This window comes from Tarenaya hassleriana, unplaced genomic scaffold, assembly GCF_000463585.1.
Source record: "Tarenaya hassleriana unplaced genomic scaffold, ASM46358v1 Cleome41, whole genome shotgun sequence".
Classification (NCBI taxonomy): domain Eukaryota; kingdom Viridiplantae; phylum Streptophyta; class Magnoliopsida; order Brassicales; family Cleomaceae; genus Tarenaya; species Tarenaya hassleriana.
The window spans coordinates 1,099,291-1,121,382 of NW_010966933.1; the positions used below are offsets into that span (position 1 = coordinate 1,099,291).

The window sequence follows — 22,092 nt, forward strand, 5'->3', positions numbered from 1 at the left end:
TATATATATATATATATATATATATATATCATACCGATATGATCATCTTCCTATCAAAGCGGTGAAGGACGACAAGCAAATGTCATGAAACTTACATGGGTTTGGGATGATCATATCCATGACCCATATTTGATTTTTCAAATATATTTATGTGTTGCATACGTTGTTTCATCGCATTTAAGAGTTGTTAAAACATCCTTATCACACACACTTCATTGAAAGATGCAATGAGAAATCTTTCTCGTGCAGCTTCTCCTTTTGATTTAATCACGTAAATCCCGTAATTACAGATTGTGTTTAGTTATATAATTTGTAGCTAATTCTGATTTATTTATTTTATCTTTTTTTTTTGTTGCATATTTAACATCTAAAATTTTGATTCAACGCACACGTCGTATGCCGTCCATGGCGATCTTCAACGCGAGAAGATAAGGCTTCCGGCGATAACTTAATTATAAAAAAAAAATATTCTCAAATACCAAGATGGTTACAGATAATTATGGCTATTGTTTTACGATTAGGCCACCATTTTTGAAAATTAAATTAATATATACCAGCCTAATTATTTAGATACTTGGGATTTTGTTTACAAACGTGGCTTATTCTGGGGTAGTCAACCGTGACAATATATATAATATATACATCCATAATTTATCTAGTAAGGCTAAAAATATCCATTTATTGAGAGAGTCTTTGTTTGATTTTTCAAAGACCCTTCCTTATTTTCTAAAACCATCACATTCATATTTTTTTTTAACTCTATTTGTAACGACATACGACCGCTACAAACATTAAAACTACTCTCACACAACAACACGAGATCTTCCAACGTATTTTATCCTCACTCGTATATATATCGAGACACTTCCCAAGATCGCCCATTATGAAATTGTTCTAGATTCAACACGCTTAACTTTAGAATTCCTTCGGAATAGTCCACCGAAAAGATTCTTTTATGTTATCATAGACTGTATAGTCTTATACCTATACAGTTTTCGGATTTCTCTTATTCCGGTGTATTCGATTTATTTCTATACCCCTGGTCTAACGGTACTCGATAATCGCTCATTATTCATATCCTCTGCAGAGACGATAACTCCCACCTTCATCTTTGCACCGACTGTCACACTGTTTTCCTAAGGAAATTTATATTTATATATGCTACTTATATATCTATGACATAGCATCCTTGAATCCTCGCTTGCTGTAATAATAAAGTCCATGTACGACAATTTTATTCGTTTCTTCGAAATAATATTAATAAATGATAATAATACATTTAATCATAATATTACTAATTATTGTTATTATCATATGAAAATAAACGTCAACACATTTATTTGACGTGAAAATTTTAGAAACACGGGCATTGTTTGTAAGATGAATCTTGGGTTCCACCTCCTAATTACAGACTCTTTCCAGGTAATCGTGATTAGTTTCCTAAGAATAAATTACGAACAAATATATTATGATTATACATTCCATTCATTTTCCCATTCCATAATTTTCGGAATTTTCTTATTGAATTTGCATCGTTTTATGTATATATATGTAATAAAGTCTATATAAATGTTTATAAAACAAAACTCTTCCACCATCGGCTCCTCAAAACAAGGAAGCGTAATTAATTAATTGTGTGTAATTGATGCCGTCGACTACGCGTGTATATATATATATATATATAATGTGCATACGTGAGAGATTGTCTTCTACTTGACGTGTCCCTTTACCGATCTACTCGCATAGGAGTGCGTGCCATATGCATATGTATATCTCTAAATACATACATTTTGTCATGTAGTATAATTAAGGCCAATATGTATGTAATTTATTAGAAATCCAAGAAAATAGCTTGATAAGATGTAAACATACGTATTCACACCCAACAGTTGTTGACAAAATCATCTTCGAAGTTATAGGTTCGATTCCATTGGTGGAAAGGGATATAATTTCTAGATCAAAATGGTTCATATACAAAGACGGGGCTCGAACTTAAGGTAGATGTAATCAGACCGAAGACACGGGAACCATCATGGTTATAAAAAAAAAATATACATATTCATATTTATGGGCGAACGAAGATTTCCACGATTGATTTTTTTTTGTTTGACTATGTATCGAACAAATATCAGAAATAAATAATAATTCCATTCGCGTTGCATGTCCATATATATATATATATATGCACACACACGTTGAAAGGGAGGAAAAGAAGTTGGAAAAAAGTTGAGAACATTAGCTCTTATGTCCTGAAAAAGGTAATTAATTAATTTCATAACAAGTCCGTCAATTTTCATAATAGGAAAATTTTGAAATTATCTATAATCTTAGGACCTTTTAGTTCCATCATACCATCATTAATAATCTTTGACATAAAATAATTAATAATTAAAAAGAATTAGGACCGTGAAAAAATGTGATCAAACTTTATCGTGTGGGCAATGGCGTCATCGTTGTTATCAGATCAGACCAGCGGTTACCATGTTTGGAGAGAGAAAGGACGGTGGGGTCCGCTGAGATCTAACCATGGTTAGGACCTTTTTAACCAGACACTACGGTTAGTTCAACCCTGGTTAACTCTCCCAACCCCACCATTGAAACCCTTTAAAAGCCCTTCTCCTCTCTCCCCTCCTTCCTCGCTCCATTTTCTCTTCCCATCTCATCTTCCATTAACACAACTTCTCGATCTCAGGTAATAATTTCACATCCATCGTTTGTTTTTTCGTCCATATTTTTTTCCCATTGATTCACGTCGATGAACAATATTTTCCGTACAGTTTGGGAGGAGATGGCGGGAAACTGCGACGGAGGGTTCAGCTTTCCGAAAGGACCGGCGATGCCGAAGATAACGACGGGGCCGAAGAGAGATAACGGGATATGCCACGACGACAGCGGTCCGACCGTGAAGGCTCAGACCATCGACGAGCTTCACTCCCTCCAGAAGAAGCGGTCGGCTCCGACCACTCCCATCGACACCTCCCAAGGTGTCTTCGCCGCCATGTCCGAAGAGGAACGCCAGAAGGCGCAGCTCCAATCCATCAGGTTCCGCTTCTTAACTATTTTTCTCTTACCCAATCTTTGGTAGTTCAAAGTAGAAAACGTGCCCGATTTCAAACCTCAAATTTAGGAAAAAACGTATATTTATCTCGATTCCGAAATTAGTCTTTATCTTAGTCTAAAATACTCGATTACCCCAAAAAACTATTTCTCTTTTATTCTTTTTTGGAAAATAAAAATCTGAGATTTTGATCTGTTTCATGGTAAATCTTGTGTCTCTGTCTTATAATATGTAAACAAAAATATAATTTATACGGGCGTGACATGATAATGATTATGACTACTACTGATATCAGTCGTTTTATTCTTTTGTATATTAAGATCTTCGTTCAACGTTTTTTTGGGAAAATTATTAATTTTTTTTATCATATTTTGATTTTTTAAAGAGTTTGATTGCTAATGCTTGGAAATTAAACGAGTAGAGATAGTCAAAATTAAATGCACCGTCGCTATTAAATGTAAACAATTCAGACAAGCTTTAATTTTGCGTCAGCACGTAGAAAATGGATAACTCTTAGAAAAAGGGATAAATATATTGGGATATTTAATGGTGGGTCCCACTTTTGATAGGGACGCGTAAACATTTGACACGTGGATAATAGCTGGATATATTTCTTTTTAATTTATTGTTATATTTTTTAAATTCGCAGTGCATCGTTGGCGTCATTGACGAGAGAGACAGGTCCGAAGGTGGTGAGAGGAGATCCGGCGAAGAAGACGGAGGGTGCCACTCCTGTCGCCCATGTTCCTCATACCCACTTCTTCTCTCCCACCATTGCCGTCAGTGACAGTTCCTTGAAGTTCACTCACGTTCTCTACAATCTCTCTCCCGCCGGTGACTAACCCTAAATCCCATTTCGATGTTTTTGTTGATTTCACGATTGAAATTTTCGAGATTGGTCACTGAATAGTTGTTCTCTCGTTTCGGGTTTGTTCTTGGGTGTAGAGCTTTACGAGCAGGCGATTAAGTATGAGAAAGGGTCGTTTATCACTTCGAGCGGCGCTTTGGCGACGCTGTCCGGTGCGAAGACCGGCCGGGCTCCGAGGGATAAGCGTGTCGTTAGGGACGAGACGACTGAGAAGGATCTTTGGTGGGGCATGTAAGTGATCGACACGTTTGGCTTTTTCTTTTGTTGATTTTAGTGTTTTCAATCTTTCGTGATCCGTGTTAGTGAATCTACTGCTGCATTTGATTGATTATGTCTGTTTGTATTCGATCCTTCATCAGGGGCTCGCCGAATATCGAAATGGATGAGCATACCTTCATGGTGAACAGAGAAAGAGCTGTCGACTACTTGAACTCTTTGGACAAGGTTTGTCTTAAGTCGGCCGACAAAATCTTTGTTCCAAATGTATTCTATTGGGACCCTTTGCATTTGGGACGATTGGCTAATGTATGGATTTCTTGTGTTTAGGTCTTTGTCAATGATCAATTCTTGAACTGGGATCCAGAGAACAGAATCAAAGTCAGGATCGTCTCAGCCAGGGCTTATCATTCACTGTTCATGCACAACATGTAAGTTCCACCACTGATTTCGTGATTTAGCAGATGCTTTTGTAGTTGTGTCTCTTCGACAAGGCTCTGTTCCGCTCCAGATAAGTCTCCTCATCGTTTGTCGTGATGCCCTTTATATAAACAACGCATATACGTGTCTGTGTGTGTGTGGTGGTTTGGGGTGGGGCAAAGATATGTGAAAAATGGTCGATTAGTTTAGTGTGCAATTGGATAACTGGTGGGGTGGCAGGTGTATCCGACCCACTCCCGAAGAGCTGGAGAACTTTGGTACTCCGGACTTCACAATTTACAATGCTGGACAATTCCCGTGTAATCGTTACACTCATTACATGACATCATCCACTAGCGTAGACATTAATCTCGCTAGAAGGGAAATGGTTATACTCGGCACCCAGTATGCCGGGGAAATGAAGAAGGGTCTTTTCGGTGTGATGCATTACCTTATGCCTAAGCGTCGAATTCTCTCCCTTCATTCTGGATGCAATATGGGAAAAGATGGAGATGTTGCCCTCTTCTTTGGACTTTCAGGTATAGTATCGTCACGGTGGTGATGGAGGAGATAAGTCCTGAAACATGATACCCTGAACTACACATTCTTAATCTGATTGCCCGACGTGTTTTGGTGCCTCGGTCTTCTGTCTTAAAAAACGAGGATGATATGGAACTTGACGGTGTCTTTTTCTTTCGATAAATGTTGTTTTAGGTACCGGGAAGACAACCCTCTCCACTGATCACAACAGGTATCTGATTGGAGATGACGAGCACTGCTGGACTGAGACTGGTGTTTCGAACATTGAGGGTGGATGCTATGCTAAGTGCATTGATCTTTCAAGAGAAAAGGAACCTGATATCTGGAACGCCATCAAGTTTGGAACTGGTAAAGACAGCATACCGAGCTTTCTGGCACTTGGATGAGGTTTTGACGGGGAAGACAAATTACTAATGTAAGAGAGTATGGTTTTGTTGCAGTGTTGGAAAATGTTGTTTTTGATGAGCACACCCGAGAAGTGGACTATACTGACAAATCTGTTACAGGTAAAGGAGATTCAGGAAGCTTATAGTGTTTCTGTATGATCTCTTATTTCCGTTATCATCATAACAACAATTGTGCTTTCTCCTTTTGCAGAGAACACCCGTGCCGCCTATCCAATTGAGTACATCCCTAATGCGAAGATACCATGTGTCGGTCCGCACCCGAAAAATGTGATACTTCTAGCATGTGATGCCTTTGGTGTGCTCCCACCTGTGAGCAAGCTGAATCTGGCACAAACCATGTACCATTTCATCAGTGGTTACACTGCTCTGGTGTGTTTTTCTTTTCCATTGCCAATGACAAGAAGCATTTCGTCTAAAGTTCCGTAACTTAAGAGAGATGCAACTCTTGTAGGTTGCTGGAACAGAGGATGGGATCAAGGAGCCAACAGCGACGTTCTCCGCTTGCTTTGGGGCAGCATTTATAATGCTGCATCCGACAAAATACGCGGCCATGTTGGCTGAGAAGATGGAGAAGCATGGTGCTACCGGATGGCTTGTGAACACTGGCTGGTCTGGTGGCAGGTATATACACACACACACATATATATCCAGACATATCCTTCCTAACATGTGTATATGGAGTTTGAGAGATTCTTTTTCTGCAGCTATGGGGTTGGTAGCCGAATCAAGCTGGCTTACACTCGGAAGATCATCGACGCCATCCATTCAGGCAGCCTCCTGAATGCAAACTACAAGAAAACTGAGATCTTTGGTCTTGAAATCCCAACTGAGATAGAGGGAGTTCCCTCAGAGATCCTTGATCCCATCAATGCTGTCAGTTCTTTTTTTTTTTGCCAGCTCTTTTGATTCTTTTTTAAGATTCCGTCGTCAAAATTTGAAATTTGGGATTTGGATTGGATTGGATTGCAGTGGGGGGACAAGAAGGCGTACAAGGAGACGTTGCTGAAACTGGGGGGACTGTTCAGGAAGAACTTCGGGACATTTGCCAGCCACAAGATCGGCGTGGACGGTAAGCTGACTGAGGAGATTCTCGCCGCTGGTCCCATCTTCTAAGCCGGTCAATTAAAAAATGATATCATATGATGGCGAAAAAATAAAAATTTAAATTACAAAAAAAAAACGATTCTGCCGTGTAACGACAAGTACTCCATTTGTTATTTCGGGGGTAATATGGGGAGTTTTGTTATATTCACTTTCTCTTCCATTAAGTTCTATCTCTCTCCAAATCTTCTCTATTCCATATGATTTCTTGGTTAACTAATTATAAAAAATAAATTAAAACTCCAAAATATTAAATAAAAATTTCGATAATAGACAAGTTTTTTTTCCAAAATATGATATCTATTTTGGAAATTTAGGATTTACTAGGTTTTTATCTTTAAAATTTGATTTATATGATATAAATGAATAAAATGGAACATATATGAGTAACACACCGTATTATATAGATAAAAATGAGTTAAATCAACATTACTATGATTCACACAGTCAAACTGATCATATTAATACGTTCAGAGTGCGAAAATGTTAAATTCATAAAACTCGTGAGGGTGCGACGAGTTTGACTAGTTTGACGGCGACGAGTCAAACTGGTCAAATGATAGTGTAAATTAAATTTTGAAGGTTCAACGTAGTATATAGTGCTTATTATGGCATATCTAACGTGTTTTTGTTATTCGTAAATCATTTGGAAAATAATATAATCTACTTACGTGTTACAAAAAGTGTACTAGAACTTTGGGTTTTTTTTTGGAGAATATGCATCGTAAAAAAAATAAGGTGTTGAATTTAGAAAGTTACGATTACTTTTTACTTGTAAAAATTGTTATATAGATTGTTTATTAACATGTTTATAGTGTGAAAATGCTAAATTCGCGAAACTCGTGAAGGTGCGACAAGTTTGACTAGTTTGACGGTGAGACGAATATGACAGTACAACGAGTCAAGCTGGTCAAATGATAGTGTAAATTAAATTTTGAAGATTCAACGTGGTATATAAGGCTTATTATGGCGTATCTAACGTGTTTTTGTTATTCGTAAATCATATTGGAAAATAATATAATCTACCCTAACCTAATGTATTACAAAAAGTGTACTAGAACTTTGGGTTTTCTTTTAGGAGAACATGCATTGTAAAAAAATAAAGTGTTGAATTTAGAGAGTTACGATTATTTTTTACTTGTAAAAATTGTTATATGGACTGTTTATTAACATGTTTATAGTGTGAAAATGCTAAATTCGCGAAATTCTTGAGGGTGCGACGAGTTTGACTAATTTGACGGTGCAATGAGTATGACGGTGCGATGAGTCAAACTAGTCAAATGATAGTGTAAATTAAATTTTGAAGGTTCACCATGGTATATAGGGCTTATTATGGTGTATCTAACGTGTTTTTGTTATTCGTAAATCATATTGGAAAATAATATAATCTACCCTAATCTAGTGTATTACAAAAACTGTACTAGAACTTTGGGGTTTCTTTTGGGAGAACATGCATTGTAAAAAAAATAAGATGTTGAATTTAGAAAGTTACGATTATTTTTTACTTGTAAAAATTGTTATATGGACTGTTTATTAACATGTTTATAGTGTGAAAATGCTAAATTCGCGAAATTCGTGAGGGTGCGACGAATTTGACTAGTTTGACGGTGCGACGAGTATGACGGCGCGACGAGTCAAACTGGTCAAATGATAGCGTAAATTAAATTTTGAAGGTTCAACGTGATATATAGGGCTTATTATGGCGTATCTAACATGTTTTTGTTATTCGTAAATCATATTGGAAAATAATATAATCTACCCTAACCTAATGTGTTACAAAAAGTGTACTAGAACTTTGGGATTTCTTTTGGGAGAACATGCATTGTAAAAAAATAAGGTGTTGAATTTAGAGGGTTACGATTATTTTTTACTTGTAAAAATTGTTATATGGACTGTTTATTAACATGTTTATATTGTAAAAATGTTAAATTCGCGAAATTCGTGACTCATTTAACTAGATTTATCATATTAGTCAAACTGGTCACACCATTCAAGTGCGACTAGTGTCACTAGTATGACTAGTATGACTATTTAGCTTCCATATGACTCATCTTCTGTGAAAAATATTGCTTCTCACTTTCTAACTGAAATCCTAATTTTTTTATCCATATAACTCGAATAATATGACCCATTTGACTTGTTTTGTCTTATCTTATTTACCCAGATGCCTCATCCGATATCTTTTCAAAGGGTATTTTTTCTTCTTCTTTCCCCCCTTCCATTCTTGCTCCTCCTCCTCCTCTTTCTTCTTCTCCTTCTTCCTCGGAACCTTTTTCTTCATCTTCTTCTTCTGCGTTCAACCTAATCTTTTGGATACTTTTCGCAGTTTAGACCAGAGATAATGACATATTCGGTGAGAGTATCTAACAGGTACACACCATTCAGAATAAACCACAATTCTTTCACATTTCCTTCAAGTTTTAGTGCGCGATGTAAAAGGACAGACACTAGAACCATCTTTAATATATCTTCACATTGAAGATGGAAAATGTGTCGAAACTGTGACTGTTTGTTGAAATATATCCATTCTTCATTTGTTAGAGCCTTTTTAAGAGAACAGATAGTTTGAAACGAATAACACTTTGTTGTAATCTTGGGAGCATGATGAATGTAGTTAAAATCATATACAAAAGAAACCTGCAAAAAGAAAGTTAACATTTGTTATCACTTTTGTTTCAATAGCGACCAGATTTAACAGACTGATCAAACTTGTCAAACTCGTCATACCATTGAGGTGCGACGAGTGTGACTAGTATGACCAAATTAGCATCGTGTACAGTTTGACGAGTGTGACTGGTTGTGACCAATTTTACCAGTTTGGTCAGACTAATCTAACTCGTTATATCCTTCAGGTATGACCATTGTGACTAGTACGACCATTTTGTCACACCGTGATAACTTCAATATGACTCGTCTTTGTGAAAAACATGATTTTCCACTTTCTAGCCGAAACCCTAATTTTTCTGATCTATAGAACTCCACTAATATGACTTAATATGACTCAATTGAACACTATAATCGTGATTTGAGTTCCATATTACTCGACATTGTGCAAACAATATTTCTCACTTTTTTACTGAAATCCTTATTTTTCTGATCCATATAACTACATAAATATGACCTATTTTACTCGATTTTGTTTTCCTATGTTGTTTATCCAAACACACAGACATGAAATTCTAAGAAAAACATCTCACTTTCTCGATGAGTTCAAATACAAACCTGGATATCTTCATAAATAGGAGTTGAAGACGATGAAGGAGACGAAGCCATCTAAAGTGATAAGATATTGCAAGAAGAAATCGCAAGAAAAATCGCCAAAGATAAAAGAGAAATCACGCTCTATCCATTATGGTTACTGAGAAATCGCAAGAGAAATCGCAAGAAAAATCGCAGAAATGAAGAGAGAGAAGAAGGAAACTGTTCAATATTTGACTTTTCTGTTTTTTTTGTTCAAAACCTTACCACGTGTCTTTTTGTATTATATAATTTCATAACTTCTCTGATATTTGTCTTCTTTGTTCTCATCTTGACACGTGTCATTTTTATTAAGGGTAACAATATCTTTTTATCATTTGAAAGTTTTTTTTTGAAACCCTAATTTTGAAGGGTATAGGTTGAAATCTCTGTACACCTTTAAAATATTCTTGTAATATTGTCATTCGAGATATGTTAACATAAAAGCCTCATATGTATACAAGAGCAGCAGTGTGTGTATATATATATATATATATATTCGTGTGATCTTATCCGGGGGCGAATTTAATTTTACTATAAGACAAACATATTTTTACAATGGGAATATTTAAATTTTATTTTAAATCAGTTCAATTTTATAAAAAAAATTATTATTTTTAGTTTAACAAGTGAGGACATATGATCCAATTCCTTTTAAACTAGGGCCGCCCCTGATCCTAATTATGTTTTGTAAACCCTAAACCATGTTTATATGGCCAAAGATTCTTCAATAATGGGATCGGGATTAGTTGGCTCTTACCTGCCATTTCTGTCAAAATTTCATCACCTTCAATAATGATTATTTCTTATATTCAACAGCTTTTTTTTTGTATTTTGATTTAATAATGAATTAATCTCATATTGAGACCCTAAAACCATATTTACTTTATTAGAATATCGTTTTCAAGTAGCGTAACTCCATTCACATAATTATCATTTAAATATTTTTGAACGGAAAATATATTTGTAATTGTATCCTCAATACAGAAAATAATCTTAATTTCCCGTCTCACCAGTCGCTTAGGATGATAAAATTAATGAACTAATTAATTATTCCTGACGTGATTGATAGTCATTTTTTAATTTTTTTTATTCCTCATTGGAAGAAAAGATTTGTATTATTAATTCTTCTGAAGATTTCCTAAATCTTTCCGTATACCCTACATATCAGTTTTTCTAATCAACCAACAAAATGCGATTTATCATAATGATCTGTGTGCTATATACTATTATATTATATATATATATATATATGGTTTGATTTTATTAGTACATGAAGCTAATCTTATTTTTATATAAATTGATTGAAATAATTAAGACTGATTTTAGTTATATTGAGGCGGTATCTAGTAATACTAACTTAAAGATGCAGCGTTTTATATATAATCTTAAAATATAAAACTTGTAGGGATATATGGGTTTCGGCCGTGGGGGAAAAACAAAACTCACAACCACAATTTTTTAGTGGTAATCCAAAGCATGACAGCAAATACGGTGTATTTTATAAATCAAATCTAAATCAATATCTATTATTTTAACACCATAATCCTACAAAAATGAGAAAAACAGAAGATTAGTACATAGCTTCAATGGTGGTTGTGTGTGTATATATATATATATTTTTTGGGTATGCTATATGCTTCTTCTTACACTAATTGTTTGTCTGTTTGCATGCCCATTTGCTTTCTCATTCAGAGTTGATTTTCAGACATGGCGACGACCATGAACTACTTGCCATCATCCACCAAATGGTTCTCTGACTTGGTAAGAATCCATCTCTCTTGTCATGTGTGTGTGTATATATACATATACTTGTATTATTTCATTGCATATATATGCTGTATACGAATTTCATTATTGGTTACAGGAAGGGGAAGAATACAACGTGATCCACTCATACCATATGAATTCATTCCTTGAAGATCAAACTCTTCCACAATCAAACTTCGCATCCATTAATTACACCGCCGATTATAATGATTCTTCTTCTTTTGATGTAATGGAAGAGAAACCTTTGAAACTCCTCAAGACCCTTCACGTATCTCCAACACTTTCATCTCCCCCTCCTCCTCCTCCTCCTCCTCCTCAAAAGATTCAGCCTTCGACTCAGATTCTCTCTTTTGAAAACGGCGGCTCAAATGCGAATAACTCTTCACCCGAACGAAGGAAAGATCATCGGCCAGTTAAAAGGGCTCATTCGATGAATCGAAGCCATTCACAAGCTCAAGAACACATAATCGCCGAGAGAAAACGAAGGGAGAAGCTTACTCAAAGACTTGTAGCTCTTTCTGCCATGGTTCCTGGCTTGAAGAAGGTACAGTTTTTAGAAAGATTTCTCCTTTTTCCTTGATGATTGGATTATCTTTGCAGCTCGAAGAATTTCCTTCCTTTTTCATTATGCTTCTTTCGTAATGTCATTGATGATGAAGATGGACAAGGCTTCTGTGCTCGGAGATGCATGCAAGTATATAAAACATCTCCAAGAGAGTGAGAGAATTCGAAGAAGAAAAGAAGGAAAGGTCAATGGAATCCATTGTTCTCTTCAAAAAGTCTCACCTGATTCTTGACGCTGGCAAATCCGACGGCTCAAACGTAATTCTTCCAGAGATCGAAGTTAGGGTTTCATCTAAAGATGTCATGATCAAGATTATATGTGAGAAGCAAAAGAGTTTTGTTACGAAAATTCTTGCCGAGATCGAGAAGTTTCGGTTATTCATCATCAATAGCAGTGCCTTACCCTTTGGAGCCACTCTCGACATAACTGTGATCGCTCAGGTACGAATACATTATGACAACCGTACAAATACATGCATATGTTGTGTCGGAAATTAGTTGATTGTATTCAGACAGAAAGAAAAACGTTTGTATAGTTGAATGATTTCATTGTATCTCCGCAGAAGGAGCGCGATTTCGACTTGGCATTAACGGATTTGGCGAAGAAACTGAGATCGGCTTTATTGGAGTTCATGTGATTGGTCTTACACTGTATTGAAAAGCCCATGGTTATGGTGATTTGTCATGAAAAATTTAGCTGATATAAGTTTGTAATAAGGGGTTCCTCTTCGTTAATTGTTCTTGTTCCAAAGTGTTGGGAATCTAAGTAGTTGTTGTGTTTGACCTAGTCGTGGGCGATCAGACCGTTTGGTTTAATCAAATTCGGTTAATTGGGTTTGGACATTTCGGATTTAAAATATTCATATCCAATCGGATATATTATTTTAATCGGTTCGGGTTTATCCAAATAAAAAATCGATAAAAAATTTAATCAATTGTCTTATAAAAATAACAAAAACTACATTGAAATATATGCATATTTCGTTTTCTTATATACTATGGTTATAAGATAATATTATTATATAAATTATATTTAGAGTATCTTTTATATTAATTGATGATATATAGATACATAAATGGTTATATTCGGTTACGGTTAAGTCAAGTTTGGTTTACGGTTATTTCGGATTCGGATATTTCGGATATTTTGGATTTGAAATATTCATATCCAATCGGATGTATTAGTACATATATATATATATATATATATATATATATATATGAAACACTGTATATACTGTTGTTTGTTTATATAAAAAAAAATTACCAATCCATATATTTGAAAGCTAGGTATAATCCCAAATAACTAATTCGGATGGTTATTTAACGTGCTCGAAAATTTATGAGATCTAGATTAAGAATATTAAAACACCCAAGATTAATTATTCAAATCTAATCCAATATTATCTTCATTTCTATGACCAATAAAACTAAATTAATATATTTGTCTTATGAAAAAAATGAGAGATATATTAAAACATCATTTACTAATTATTTAAACTAATTTAATATGAATTTTATTTGTATTATCGATAAAACAAAATTAACATCTTTATGTTTTATTACATTATAAATACGCTGATATTAATTTTTTTTAAGATCAATCAGTCCCAATTAATAGTCAAAAGGTGAAAATGGAGAACTACTGTCCGTCATTTTGGGCGGTTAAATAGTAATTACCAATCACGTGATTCACGAAAGTCGTGTCGCTATCGAAACCATGTATTTTCGTATTATTATACGTAAGATCACCAAAAACCAAGACATTATTATGATTATATTATCATTACCAGAAAAAAAAAATACAAAACGTCAAAATTCACTCGGCGACGACTGAGAATTTTGGTGAATTCTTTAATTAATTTGAAAACTTGGGCTTTTCCGATTTTATTGGAATTAATTTTTCACGGTGGTTAGTGTGAACCGGTTTTGTCTCTCTCTCTCTCTCTGGTTTATTAAAAATAATATTAAGAACAGTGTTAGTCGCGTATAGTAGGACCGTTCTTATAACCTTATATTTTAATTAGGTCATGCTTTTAGACCAATGTTATTTATGCATATTTTTTATTTTGTCACCGGACGGAAGTTTCCACCGTGTCGACTTTCAATGCATTCCCATTTTATTTTTTGATACTTTTTTTATAATACCATTTTCTTTACATATAATAGAACGTAGATATATTATAGAAAGGGTTTTAGAGCGAGTATTTAACGCGTCCGACAACTTTATTTATGTCTCACCTAGAATGTAACAATTGATAAATTGCAAACAACTAAGGTAAAGATCATCTGGATCATAAACTTAGGTAGATGACAGAAATTAGAAATTTCTTAAATATCATGGAAACGTTTATAAAAAATGTTAAAGAATAGGATTTTCTAATACAGTGATAAAATATGATTAAAAAAATATAAAAACCACCTCACATCATATTACGATTTTTGGGAATACTTGCCTTTATATAGATATTTTTAAAATTTTCACGGTTTATTTAACTAATATATGTATATTTTATGATTAATGATGTATTGATCACCAAATGAGATATATATACACACACACACACATATATATATATATATATATATAAATAACTTATTTTCTTATAAATGTTTTTTCACAAATTAAGCGGGTGTTAAAATTTTAGAAATTAAATGCGAAAAATATAGTGCAATCCGAATTTCCTTCAATTTTATCACATGCATGAGTCGGGCCTCCCGAGGACGAAGCCGATAAGGTGACAGAGACCCTGCAATTGCTACCCCATTTTTTCTCTATGAATTATCATTTTCCAAAAAACAAATTTCAATTTCTAATTACATGCAACCGGGATCAAATAATATATATGATATAGTGATTGTGGTAGTACGAAGTATTCTCCGCATCTACGATTCGAACCCCATGCTGATATTCGCTTATATATGAAAAAAAAACAATGGTTAAATAGTTTATTGTGTAAAATGTTTTAATATTATACCACATCTAAATCCATTTCTTAGAACGGGTTCGTTTAGGGATAAACACTCTAATGAAAACCCGAGAAGAAAGCGAAGAACAGAAGAAAATAAGTCAAACATAATATTTTAATTTCAATATATGTCACGTTTATTACATGCATTATTATATAATGTGGTCAGAGAAAATCTGCAAAGGGACCGCGTCTTTTTGGTAATACATGAGACTGTCACCTTAAATAGTTTCTTCCCAAACGTTTGGATCTTATTACCAAATACGGAATATCTCTCTCTTTTCCTTAATCACTTCCTATACTATTTTCCTTAATTTCCAAGTATAGTTACTCTTTGTTTCGAATTCGGACAATGGAAGATTTCTTCTTACCGGAGTTCACATTCGACCATTTCGACTTCGACTTGTACGAGGAAGATCTTCTGCCCGAAGTCGTCACGCAAAAATCACAAACCAATCCGCATGCTCGTCATCACGTTAATGATCAATCTTGTCGACTTGAGTTCTCGTGCGAGAGACCGATGAAGAAGGCGAAGATCAATGGCTGGAATTCTTCCTCGAGTTCACCAATCGTCGCCGATCCTTTGTTCCCTTCTTCGTCCCCGCGTTTGATCTCGTTCGATTGCTGTAATGTTTCATCTCGGGTCACAAGAAACGATTTCAATGTCGAAGAATGTGGCGGTTCCCCGACTTTTGGACAAGGGACAACAAGAGAATCAGCGCGTGTGAGATCGTCGGTTCTCGCCAAAGAGCATGTCTTAGCCGAGAGAAAGCGAAGAGAGATGCTCTCCGAAAGATTCATTGCTCTTTCATCTCTTCTTCCTGGTCTTAAAAAGGTATACATACATATATACATACATCAAGTGCCATCATTATTATTCATATCGTCGTTATGTATCATTCATGGATCCATCTTTCTCCTGATCAAAGCCCATTTGAATCATATCTTATATTCTAGTCCGACAAGGTGACGGTTCTTGAAAACGCGATTATGCACATAAAAGAGCTCCAAGAACGAGTTATGCAACTCGGGGAAGAGAAAGAAGCGTCAAAAGAAACGGAATCCATGATTTTTGTGAAGAAAACCAAAATTTTCATCGAGGAAAACGACGATGACACAACTCATAGTTCCACGTTATCATCGTATGAGGATTTTAACCTAATGTTGCCCGAGATCGAGGCTAGAGTATCGGGAGAGGATGTTTTGATTAGAATACACTGCAAGAAGAGTAAAGGGTCGATGATTGTTCTATTGAACGAAATCGAGAAGTTGCATTTGAGCGTCTTGAGCAGCATTGCGTTGCCATTCGGAGACTCAACTCTTGATATCACCGTCCTTGCCAAGGTATAATTGATTAACTAATTATCTTCTTTTTTTGATTTATTCCTTAATCTCTATGCAAAAGTATAACCCTAATGCTTTTATAATTTTCAGAAGGAGGAAGATTTCTCTATGACGGGGAAAGATCTTGTGAAGAACTTGAGACTCGCAATATTGTAGGAGTTGTATTCTGCTTTTGTAGGATGTTAATTTTTGGACGACTGATCGTTTAATGTCTTTTTTTTTTTTGTAGTAAAACGCCGTCGTTTTAAATATTATCATACCATGATTATGACTATAATTAATTCTATTAAATGGTGGTTTCTCGAACATCAATGATGATGATGTCACTCGATTTTGTACGAATCGGTTAGTCCATATTTTTGCAACTGACTGGTCGGTGACCCGTGTCGGGTTCGAAGGATCCCACCTATTTTATTTTTTATCGAGTATAATTCCAAATTTATTACAACTTTCTACCATTTGAATTTTTTTACGTTTGTATAAATAGAGATTTCGAATATTAACAATCTCTTATATAAAAAATATTAATTACAGTCTATATCGTTTGATTTCGAAATATGTTTGGGCTGGATTTTAATGAAGCCCAATTTGTTCATTATAGGCCCATTCTCAACCGTCCAAATCCAGTCGTTAACGGCTAGTTAGTCCTTCGATGTTTTGTGGTGTAATAATGATATTTGAAATTTAAAAATGTTATCGTTTTCTGCTGATTTCAAAAGCTAACCACGGTTAGATGTTGAGCGGTTGAGTAGGCCCAATAAGGTTGTTGCCTCACAATCATATCAAACTTAACCATGGTTAGTTGCTTAACTTAGGTTAGACAGGTTGTTTCTTTCTCCCCCTTTTTTATCCTTCTATAAAAAAATGTCAAGCCTACGAGGAATCTTACACATTTCGCAGCCAAGCAACGGAAAAAAAAAGAGAGCGTAGCGTCTTGATAAACGCCGCTCTTCTTCTCTTTCTCCCTCTCCGATCTCAAATTTTCTCGCCGTTCGTCGGTTTTTCTTACCGCGAAAATGAGAGAGTGCATCTCGATTCACATCGGTCAGGCTGGTATCCAGGTCGGAAACGCCTGCTGGGAGCTTTACTGTCTCGAGCATGGCATTCAGGTGATTTTCTCCGTCTCTTTCTCTTCGTTTTTTCATGGATCTCGCGATTTGTTCCTTCCTCTCGTTTTTCGGATGCTAGATAGGCGGTTAACTGTGCCAGATCTAGTTTTTGTGTTCTGTAATGTTGCTTCTGCTAGGAGATCTAGTGCAGATCCGGTCAGATCTGTATGATATCATGGGGTCAGTAACGTACATTCATGTCAAATGCAGATTTTACGTGAAAAGTGGCTCAAATTGATGCATCTGCGTAGATCCAGACTTTTATGAATTATTGGTTTGTATGCTAGTGGATATTGTGTGACATCCCGATAGATTTGAGGTAGTGCCACCATCCCTTAATGTCGTCGTTTACTCTAGGTTGTCAAACAAATAATGTCCTAGGTCCAATTAGATCGGATCCGTCGAAGTTACAGCCAATCATACGTGTTTGTTAGACTTATCGAGCCCATATTGTAGGCATATTTTCACGGATGAATCCATTTCTTGTTGATTTTCGCTATCATGGTTGGTGCGGATCTAATTATTTTTGTCTTCTTCATTTTCCATTTTCAAAACTGTAATATACTGATATTTTCCCTACGTCGTTATATGTAGCCGGATGGCCAGATGCCGAGTGACAAAACCGTCGGAGGAGGTGATGATGCATTCAACACCTTCTTCAGCGAAACTGGTGCTGGAAAGCACGTTCCTCGTGCTGTTTTTGTAGATCTGGAGCCCACTGTCATTGACGAAGTCAGGACTGGAACTTACCGTCAGCTCTTCCACCCTGAGCAGCTCATCAGTGGGAAGGAAGACGCTGCCAACAACTTTGCCCGTGGGCACTACACCAGTAATGATCCTTCCGTTTATAAACTGCTTTGGCTTTTTTAGCAATCTTTTGTTACTGCGTATTAATGGCAGATATTTTTCATTGTTTCAGTTGGTAAAGAGATCGTTGATCTCTGCTTGGACCGCATCCGCAAGCTGGCCGACAACTGCACTGGTCTACAAGGGTTCCTCGTGTTCAATGCCGTTGGTGGTGGTACGGGTTCAGGTCTCGGTTCTCTCTTGCTTGAACGTCTCTCAGTGGACTACGGCAAGAAATCGAAGCTCGGATTCACTGTGTACCCTTCGCCCCAGGTCTCAACCTCTGTTGTGGAACCCTACAACAGTGTCCTCTCCACCCACTCCCTCCTCGAGCACACTGACGTGGCTATTCTGCTCGACAACGAAGCCATCTATGACATCTGCAGACGCTCCCTTGACATTGAACGCCCTACTTACACCAACCTCAACCGCTTGGTCTCTCAGGTATATATGTGCATGTATACCCATATGATACAGAATCGGTCTTTTCAATTTTCTGAATTTGTTATAATTATGCTCAGGTGATCTCATCCCTCACTGCCTCCCTGAGATTCGACGGTGCACTGAACGTGGATGTGACCGAGTTCCAAACCAACCTGGTCCCGTACCCAAGGATCCACTTCATGCTCTCCTCGTACGCACCCGTCATATCGGCGGAGAAGGCCTACCACGAACAGCTCTCAGTCGCAGAGATCACCAACAGCGCGTTCGAGCCCTCGTCCATGATGGCAAAGTGCGACCCACGCCACGGCAAATACATGGCGTGCTGCCTCATGTACAGAGGAGACGTCGTCCCAAAGGACGTGAACGCTGCCGTCGCGACCATCAAGACCAAACGCACCATCCAGTTCGTGGACTGGTGCCCGACCGGGTTCAAGTGCGGGATCAACTACCAGCCGCCGACGGTCGTGCCGGGGGGTGACCTGGCGAAGGTCCAGAGGGCGGTTTGCATGATCTCAAACTCGACGAGCGTGGCCGAGGTGTTCTCAAGGATTGACCATAAGTTCGATCTGATGTACGCGAAGAGGGCGTTCGTTCACTGGTACGTGGGTGAGGGTATGGAGGAAGGCGAGTTCTCGGAGGCGCGTGAGGATTTGGCTGCTCTCGAGAAGGACTATGAGGAGGTTGGTGCCGAGGGTGACGATGGTGAGGACGATGATGGTGAGGAATACTAGAGACAGAGAGAGAGAGAGTTCCCTCTTTTGCTATGAGTGTTCAGTTTCTCCTGTGTTGTTTGTGGTTTTGATATGATTGTGGTTCTTTATTGATGGGCTTCATGGACCAGCCCAAGTTCTTGAAATGGGCTTTTGGCTGAATATCGTCTTGGGCCTGATTTCGGTTTTAAGGCTCACTAATTAAGTATCTTCTACTGCTTTCCGGTAATTAAAATTTATGCCCGCGTGTTATAAATGCTGGGGTTGGACAAAACGTTTTTTTTTTCAAATTACGGTTTACCCACTTAAAGCATCTTCTTGATTGGGATTAGCCACCAAATCGGCAAGAACTAGGAATCAAAACTGATATTTCTCAAAATTCTAGAAGTCGTTGTTGACGTTTGACTATTTTGTTACTAAGCCCTTCTAATTGGTTCATCAATTTGTTGCTATAATTTCAACATTTAGAGTCATTTCACCCACTCATACTCAAGCTTTTGTTGATGTCACCTTTCATTAATTATCATTGACATTATCATTTTAAAATTTTCAGTCTTTTTACGGTTATATTCCTGCTAAGAAAACGCTGAAATTAAATAACAGGCATCTGGCTAATGAAGATTTTTGCTGTTAAATTTTGTTCCCTTCGTTTTTTCCCCAATCTATAATAAACACAATTGCCAATCAGTAAAATAAGGATGGCACCTAGTCTAACGGCGTCATCACATTGACTCGTTCATATACATGTGATATATATATATATATATATATATATATATATATGCATGCATGCATGCATCATCATCATCCTCACACTTACAGTACGGTACCCAGATGTATGTATCATCCAAAATCGTAAACGAGTACCACGTGATATAATCGTCATGATTTCACATCCCTCCCTTGGTTTCTTCGTCATGATTATCGTATCCCTTTCTTCTTCTATGTATATATACATATATATTTGAGATACATCATATATAAATGGTATATATATAAATCAAATGTCGTTCGCATGACCCAAGAAAACAGAACAAGTACAAAGACGACCAGACGATGGCCCCAACACAGAGACCACCGGAAAATATCTCCGCCGTCAAACCGCCGAAGCTTAAGCCTCCGCCGCGGGTTTGTTTCTCTTTCGCCGCCTACTCCAAGACCATAATCCGCCATTTGCGATCGCTAAACGTCGACGTTTTGCCTGGTCTCACCGACGACGAGATATCCGCCGTCGAATCCTCGCTCGACTTCTCCTTCCCTCCCGATCTCCGATCAATCCTTCAGGCGGGTCTTCCTCTCGGTGCCCATTTCCCCGATTGGCGAACCGGGTCGACCCACCATCTCCGGATCCTCTTCAATCTCCCTCTTCTTCATCTCTCCAAGAACGTCGCACGAAACGGGTTCTGGGTCGGATCTTGGGGACCCAGACCCAAAAACGACGTCGCAGCCCTTTCGGTCGTCAAGAAACTGTCGGATCACGCGCCGGTCCTCATCCCGGTATACGGAAACTGCTACCTCCCTTCCACGACGCCGAACTTGGCGGGAAACCCGGTGATCCAGATCGATGGTAATGGCGTCAAGGTTTTGAGCATCGACGTTTCTGGGATTTTCATGAGATTCGATCGATTATCGAATCCCAACGGATCGAGAATTCTCCCGGTGTGGGCGGCGAAGGAGACGCGAAGAGTGGAATTCTGGAGCGAAGTGGCGGAGAGAGGGAGGAGGACGACGACGGCGCGAGGCCCCACGCTCGGGTGGTGGAGTGCGTTACCCGACGAGTGCTTAACGGCGTGTTTGGACGACGCGTTCTGGAAGCTAAGAGACGGAGGCTGGAGTGAAGACGAGGTCCGAGACATGATGAACGGTGACGATGCAATTTCCGACGGTGTCGGCCATGGAATCCGACGCGTTATAAGACGGCGAATCACTGACGCGGCCCAGACGTTATCGCGTGCGGGATGGTCAAGGGAAGACGTGGAGTACGCCCTCGACCACCGCGAATCGTGCGGCTGCGATCGAAACGTCAAACGCAACCACGATCGCAGCGCTTGCGACGGAGAACGGTGTCCATCGACGAGCTGTTGCATGGGGAAAGAAGAAGGGCATCAGAAGCGCGGTGAGATCACGACGTTGATGTATCTTCTGTCTCTAGAGGCGTAAATTATGACCGTTGGATGGAGATCGAACGGCTGAGATTCGTTCCCCTAAGATTTCCTCTCGTGAGTTTGGGTGCGTAGGGGGAATTATTTAATTGTTTCGGAAAATATTTTGATACGTAAATGAAACAGTATCAGTATTAGATCACTGGATTATCTGCCAATATTGATTTGGAACATTAAAATCAGAAGCGTGATTGAAAATCCAGAAGGCCCTAATCAATTTTAAAAACTGTGGCATCTTTTGGACCAAAATAAACATGGTTAAACATATTTTGATAATTTAAGGCTAATCAAATGATATAAAGGGCTCTAGGATCAAGTAAGCCCTAT

The 22,092-nt window shown here is 37.6% G+C and overlaps 5 protein-coding genes across 5 annotated transcripts; all 5 read left to right on the forward strand.

The window, feature by feature from the left end:
* Positions 1-2,585: 2,585 nt before the first annotated feature.
* LOC104824928 (phosphoenolpyruvate carboxykinase [ATP]) lies at positions 2,586-6,783 on the forward strand. The gene is made up of 13 exons (XM_010557127.1): positions 2,586-2,692; positions 2,778-3,042; positions 3,708-3,892; positions 4,004-4,157; positions 4,286-4,370; positions 4,473-4,573; positions 4,803-5,101; positions 5,277-5,450; positions 5,543-5,608; positions 5,700-5,878; positions 5,961-6,130; positions 6,214-6,382; positions 6,479-6,783. The coding sequence occupies exons 2-13, from the start codon at positions 2,789-2,791 to the stop codon at positions 6,620-6,622; spliced, it is 1,980 nt and encodes a 659-aa protein (XP_010555429.1). The 5' UTR covers positions 2,586-2,692; positions 2,778-2,788; the 3' UTR covers positions 6,623-6,783.
* A 4,731-nt stretch (positions 6,784-11,514) lies between these two features.
* LOC104824929 (transcription factor bHLH25) lies at positions 11,515-13,013 on the forward strand. Its single transcript, XM_010557128.2, is given in 5 exon segments — positions 11,515-11,611; positions 11,715-12,161; positions 12,277-12,332; positions 12,334-12,622; positions 12,745-13,013. Coding segments are annotated over 5 exon segments (921 nt in total). The 5' UTR covers positions 11,515-11,557; the 3' UTR covers positions 12,820-13,013.
* Positions 13,014-15,502: 2,489 nt separating this feature from the next.
* Positions 15,503-16,650, forward strand: LOC104824952 (transcription factor bHLH19-like). Its single transcript, XM_010557150.1, has 3 exons — positions 15,503-15,985; positions 16,108-16,494; positions 16,585-16,650. The coding sequence occupies exons 1-3, from the start codon at positions 15,503-15,505 to the stop codon at positions 16,648-16,650; spliced, it is 936 nt and encodes a 311-aa protein (XP_010555452.1).
* Positions 16,651-17,372: 722 nt separating this feature from the next.
* LOC104824930 (tubulin alpha chain-like) lies at positions 17,373-19,814 on the forward strand. The gene is made up of 4 exons (XM_010557130.2): positions 17,373-17,603; positions 18,198-18,432; positions 18,523-18,893; positions 18,971-19,814. Exons 1-4 carry the CDS (start codon positions 17,511-17,513, stop codon positions 19,622-19,624), a joined length of 1,353 nt encoding a protein of 450 aa, XP_010555432.1. The 5' UTR covers positions 17,373-17,510; the 3' UTR covers positions 19,625-19,814.
* Positions 19,815-20,613: 799 nt separating this feature from the next.
* LOC104824931 lies at positions 20,614-21,887 on the forward strand. Its single transcript, XM_010557131.1, has one exon. The coding sequence runs from the start codon at positions 20,660-20,662 to the stop codon at positions 21,761-21,763; it is 1,104 nt and encodes a 367-aa protein (XP_010555433.1). The 5' UTR covers positions 20,614-20,659; the 3' UTR covers positions 21,764-21,887.
* Positions 21,888-22,092: the final 205 nt, after the last annotated feature.